Below are 5,252 nucleotides of genomic sequence, written 5' to 3' on the forward strand. Positions count from 1 at the left end.
ACCCCCCCCCCCCCCGAGGGCTACCTGGGGCGTCCTCCCCTCCCACCCCTGCTACCACCACACTGGCCCGGCTGCTGGCTTGTCCCCATCCAGCTGTATTGGGGGCTTTGCACCTAAGGTGCTGCCAGTGTGACCCGGGAACATGGGTTTTGCCCACAGGCAGCTGCTGTGCTTTTACGTAGGTCTCCTGTCATCCGGCTCAGACGTGGCATTTGCGGTGAACTCTGCGGGGTCATTCTGGAGGGCAGTGAGACGTGAGAGGTGGGCTTGACAGTGGGAGGCCGGGACCCTGTCCCTGGTGGGTGATTTCCAACACACCAGCTGAAGACTCTTTCCTGCCTCAGAATTGGGATGTCTCTTTATTATTCATTTTTGGATGGCTTCTCTTTCTGAACACCCTGTAGCTAAGGCCGCCCAGGCCGAGCCTGGACAGCTTTTGCACCTGCAGGCGGTGGGCCGGGGTCAGTGCGCCAGTGAGGCAGTGCAACAGACTCTGGCTGCAGCCTATGGACAGTCCAGGCCCCCAGTCCCCTTCCACTGGCTCCCAGCTGCCTCACCCTGGGCGGTGGCCTGGCCTCTCTCTGCCCAGCACCCTCCGATCAGCACCCCGAGCTCGAAGGGTATGAGGATTCCATGAGAGGCCCTGCCGAGGTGGCTGGCCTCAAGCTCGGGGCACACAGGAAGCGCTCACAGCCCTGCTCACGGACCCCTCGTCCCGACCCAACAGGGAAACAGCCTACAGGGGCTACCGCCAGCCCAAGCCTCCTGCTCCTGCGTCCAGGCATTAGCCGGGGCGGGGGTCTCAGGGCAGGGGTCCGGCCCTGTCCCATCACAGGAGGCTGCCACAGAGGTAGGACCCAACAGGGCAGGCCCAGAACCAGGGGACGCACAGCAGCCTGGAGGCATCCAGGCCACACGGCTTACAAGCTGAGAGAAGGGGTGTCATGCGGTTGGGGGCACCACACAGGGAGGGGCCGGAGCAGACTTGCAACAGACTCCGGTGGGGGGTTGGGTCGGGGACAGCAGGCCGGACAAAGGGGATATGAGAACCCACTTGTGCTTTGTAGAGGTTTCCTCAAGAGAATGAGTTAGTGGACGGAATGTAAAATTAAAACCACCTTACTTCAAGGCAAACATGCATTTTGGAGACAGCTGGGGACACCTTCACACACTGGGCAACGCTTCGTCAGGTGAGATGAGCGTTTGTTATTGCTGGAGAATCTGTTGGTGAAATGATACAATATCTGGGATTTTCTTTAAAATTCTCCAGAAGGAAAAGCAGGCACAACTGGGGAAAAGACCGCAAGGCACTGCTCACGCTAAGGCTATAGGCTATAGGCTATAGGCTCTAGGCAGTGGGAAGGCAATCACCACACTACCGATGTCTGAAATTCTCAGCATGAACCAGACTGTAAAATTAATTTTAAAGAGGCTAAAAGACAGGGAAAGGAGGAAGGGGCAGGCCCGGCAGCAAGAAATGGGGAAGGATGGGCCGTGCGCCCTCCTGCTGGGTGGTGGAGGGTCTGTGCCCCACGCGCCATGTGCCCTGAAATCTGTTTCCTCCTGTGTAACCACGGCTGCCCGGAGCCAGCCCAAGGAGCTTCCCTTAACCCCTCAGTGGATCTTAGAACTAGATCAGGCAAAGGGGCTCGCGTGCTTTATGCAATCTATCCCCGGCCCGCCCAGGCCCTCGTAACCTCTCTTGGACGACTACGACACGCTGGCACCTGGATCACGATCTCAGAGCCTGTTCTATGAATAACATGGTCGCGCCCATTCACTTCCACACTGCAGGGGCACAAGGCCTACAAAGCCGAAAACACCTCCCCTCTGGCCCCTCACAGCAAGAAATGCTGGCTGACCCCGTCCAAAACGCACGAGGACGGGATGCCCGCACGAAGACGCATCAAAAGCAGCAAGAAAAAGAGCTCATACTTTATTTCTCAGGTGCCCTGCATGAAAACCCCTGGAAACGGGGAGCGCATCTTCACCAGAGGGCAAGGGGTGAGGCCGTGAAGGGGTCAGCGGGCCCAGGTGGGGTCTCAGCAAGCAAAGCCTAGTCCCCGAGGGCTCAAAGATGAGTTTTATTCAACCCAAATAACGCTTTGTCAAACAAAACATGTGGCCAATATTTAAAGAGTGACAGATAAAACCCCAGAAAGATACAAGCCCCATAAAAACCCAGACACCCGGCTGTCCCCCAGGATGGTCACTGGCCCTGCCCTGTGAGCCTGCCGCTCCCCACACATCACAGTTTGTCCCCAGCTCTCCACGTCCTGGCCCACGGGTATGTGGGCCTGCCACCCTGGTCTAAAGAGCATCCCGCCCGGGAGGTCCAAGGGGCCACCTGGAAACGGTGCCGAGCACCCAGCGAGGGGAGGGGGCAGCCCCCAGGGGCTCCCAGCTGGGAGGGAACTCGGAGACCCCACACAGGCCCGGGAGGCAGCCTGGCTGAGCCCCCAGAGGAAGGATGGTGAGCCCCGAGCCACGGGAGGGGAAGGGGAGACAAAGGAAGCGAGGGTCCAGGGAAGGGTGAGGGACCAGCTGGGAAGAACTCCCCAAGGCCGCCTCACCTGGGTTCTCATGGCTGGCCATCTGCTGGTCCTCAGAATCCAACGGCCCCGGAGACCACGCCTCTTCCCGCAGCTCCATATCTGGGTCCCTGTTAGAAGGGGACGAGACAGAGGACAGAGTTTACAGGACGCCAGACTGGACGGAGGGCCCCGGGGTGGGGGGACAGGTGCTATGTGGGCTCTAAGCACCCGGCTCAGGCCCAGCAGACAGGAGGTGCATGGCGGCGGGGACCTAAGGGCCAAGGGAGAGATGGCCCTCTGCTCCCCCACTGGACCGGGGTCTGGCCCGAGGCCACACGCAACCTGGGTGAGGAGGAAGTGCTCCGGCTGCAGCCACCTGGCCGGGGCTAGCATCCCAGCTCCACCGCTGACCAGCTGGGGCCGGGGCAAGAGACCCCCTCCACCCCCGCACTCGGTTTCCTCACCAGGAAGATGGAGGACGGCCCGACACATGGGCCGTGAAGTCTACGCGATACAAGTACAGACGGAGCTCTCACCCCAAGCAAGGGAACCCTAAATCCACTCCAGGCCAGGGCCCATCCCAACAATCAAGGCCAGAAGGGCTCCCCTGCCAGGTCCGTCCTAAGGCCTCTCCCTGGACCAGGATGAGGCAAACCCCACTGAGACGTGACAGTGTGTGACAGGGAGACAGGTGACGTGGGCACTGAGCGTCCGGGCAGCTCACAGTCTGAGGTCTGCTTCTAGACATGGGCCAGCCAAGCAAGACTCCACACCAGGCCTGGACACGGCGACGATGGACCCTCCGGGGACCTGCACGGGAGGAGCACCAGCCGCTCTGGTCCCAGCCCCTGGCCACCACTCGCCCTAACCCTGGTCATTTCTTATGAATGGCATCACACAGCACGTGGCCTCTGGAGTCTGGCTTCTCTTGCTGAGTGGCACGCTCTCAAGGTTCACCCACGGAGCAGCGTGTCAAAATTTCCTTCCTTTTCACGGCTGAGTAATGCTCCCCTGCAGGGACAGACCACGTGTTGTTTGTTTCTCTGTTCTTTGGGTGACAGACAGAGCCTGGGTGTTTCCCCTTTGGCTAAAGTGAGCACAGCTGCTGTGGACACTGGCGTGCACATCCCTCACATACTGTGTGGCCTGCCTCCAGAGCCCACACTTCCACTCCCCGCCGCTGCCCGGGGCAACGCCATGTGGCAGAGCCTGGCCCTTGGGGCGCACAGCTCAGCCTTCCTCCCCTTCCTACTCTGGCCCCTGCAGGGTGGGCAGGGCAGGAGCTGCCAGGCCTGGGCTCCAGGCTGTGCAGAGGTGCGGAGCCGGCAGGGCTCTGCCTGCATCTTGGACTCAGTGTGCAGGGCAGGGAGGTGTGGGCAGGCACCCAGCCCTGGCAGCGGAGCCTGGTACTGGGGCCACAGCATTCTGGTCCCCGCTGGGCCCTGCACCTTGGTGTGACACCCCCCCCGCCCGCAGCAGGACGCTGGCAGGCAGGCAGGCCTTCTGACAAGAAGGGGCACACTGACTGGGACCCGGGGCGGCGCCTCGGTTCCTCCTCTCGTGTTCAGGCCCCTTCAGGTGCAAACCAAGGCCCGTCTGTCTGCATGCACGCAGCTCAGAGAACCTCTCCCCACACAGTCCTTCTGTCCCCCACTCCAGCTGGGGGAACTGGCATCTGGGAACGGAGCCATCCAGCCCCAAGCATCTCACACCCTGGCACAACAAGCCTGACCCATTTCTCTTGAATCCCCCAGTAACAAGGGGCTCACCACCATCCAGGCACTGAAAGAAGCCCGTTCCATGGCCCGCCCCTCAGTAACCTCTGCTAACATCTGCCAGAAGCTCAAAGAACTGGCCTGTTTAACCGGCCTGTTTAGTTAAGGAATAAACACACGCGGCTGTGCCGAGCAAGTCGCTCACAAGCCCCCAGGTACTGTTCTCAGTGGTTGATGCAACCCTCTGGGCAGGTGTGACCGTCACCCCCAGCCGTGAGGATTCCGAGGCAGGGGCGGCAGAGCCGGGACATGAAGGCAGACCGTCCCGGCTCCAAGTCTGTGCCCAGAACCAGCAGAGCTGCCGCTCAGGGTCTGGGCCTGGCTCTCGCGAGCGCTCACTCACAGAGTCCTGAGACCAGGAGACGGGCAGTAACCGGAGAGGCCAGGCCTGCCGCAGAGCTCGCGGGCCAGGAGGGAAGGCGGGCCCAGGTCCCACAGTCAGAGGCAGCCCTACATTAATCTGTGCCCACGCGCCCCACGTGACCACTCCCCCCCCACCCGGGGTCAGGGCACAGAGGTGAAGGCACCCAGGAGCAGAGGAGGGATGCAGGCCACGTGGCTCACCCGCTCCGCCGTCCTGACGCTCAGCAAATGGTCACAAGGACTCTAAGAGCAGGGACGCAATCCAAGGGCAAGACAAGCCAGGAGGCCAGGGAAGGAGACGCCCCTCAAAGAGGCCTGTCAGGGCCTGGGCCACCTCTGGGCGGAGCTGCCCAAGCACCCCCTGGACCCGGCAGTGAGCAGACCGTCGGGACACGAAGAGGGAGACACCCCCATCAAGCACGCGAGAACTGCTGAAATCTGACGGGAAGGTGGGAGCCTGAACCAGGCAGCTCACGGGAATGGAGCCAGTGGCGAGAGGTGAGGCCGGTGGTAAGGCGGACAAGCTCTGGTTGGAGGCCACGGCAGGGGCCAGGCGGCCCCGTCAGGAGGCCGAGGGCCC

The 5,252-nt window shown here is 61.7% G+C and overlaps 1 protein-coding gene across 1 annotated transcript in view; it reads right to left on the bottom strand.

Annotated features, from left to right (window-relative positions):
* The window catches only part of ZNF787 (zinc finger protein 787), a 9,537-nt gene extending 6,882 nt beyond the window's left edge, over positions 1-2,655 (bottom strand). Inside the window, exon 1 of the mRNA XM_007457460.1 lies at positions 2,574-2,655. Coding sequence (XP_007457522.1) covers positions 2,574-2,652 — 79 coding nt within the window. The 5' untranslated portion in view covers positions 2,653-2,655. The remainder of the gene's footprint in view (positions 1-2,573) is intronic.
* Between the last annotated feature and the right edge of the window lie 2,597 nt (positions 2,656-5,252).

Source organism: Lipotes vexillifer, unplaced genomic scaffold (assembly GCF_000442215.2).
Source record: "Lipotes vexillifer unplaced genomic scaffold, Lipotes_vexillifer_v1.1 scaffold995, whole genome shotgun sequence".
Classification (NCBI taxonomy): Eukaryota; Metazoa; Chordata; class Mammalia; order Artiodactyla; family Lipotidae; genus Lipotes; species Lipotes vexillifer.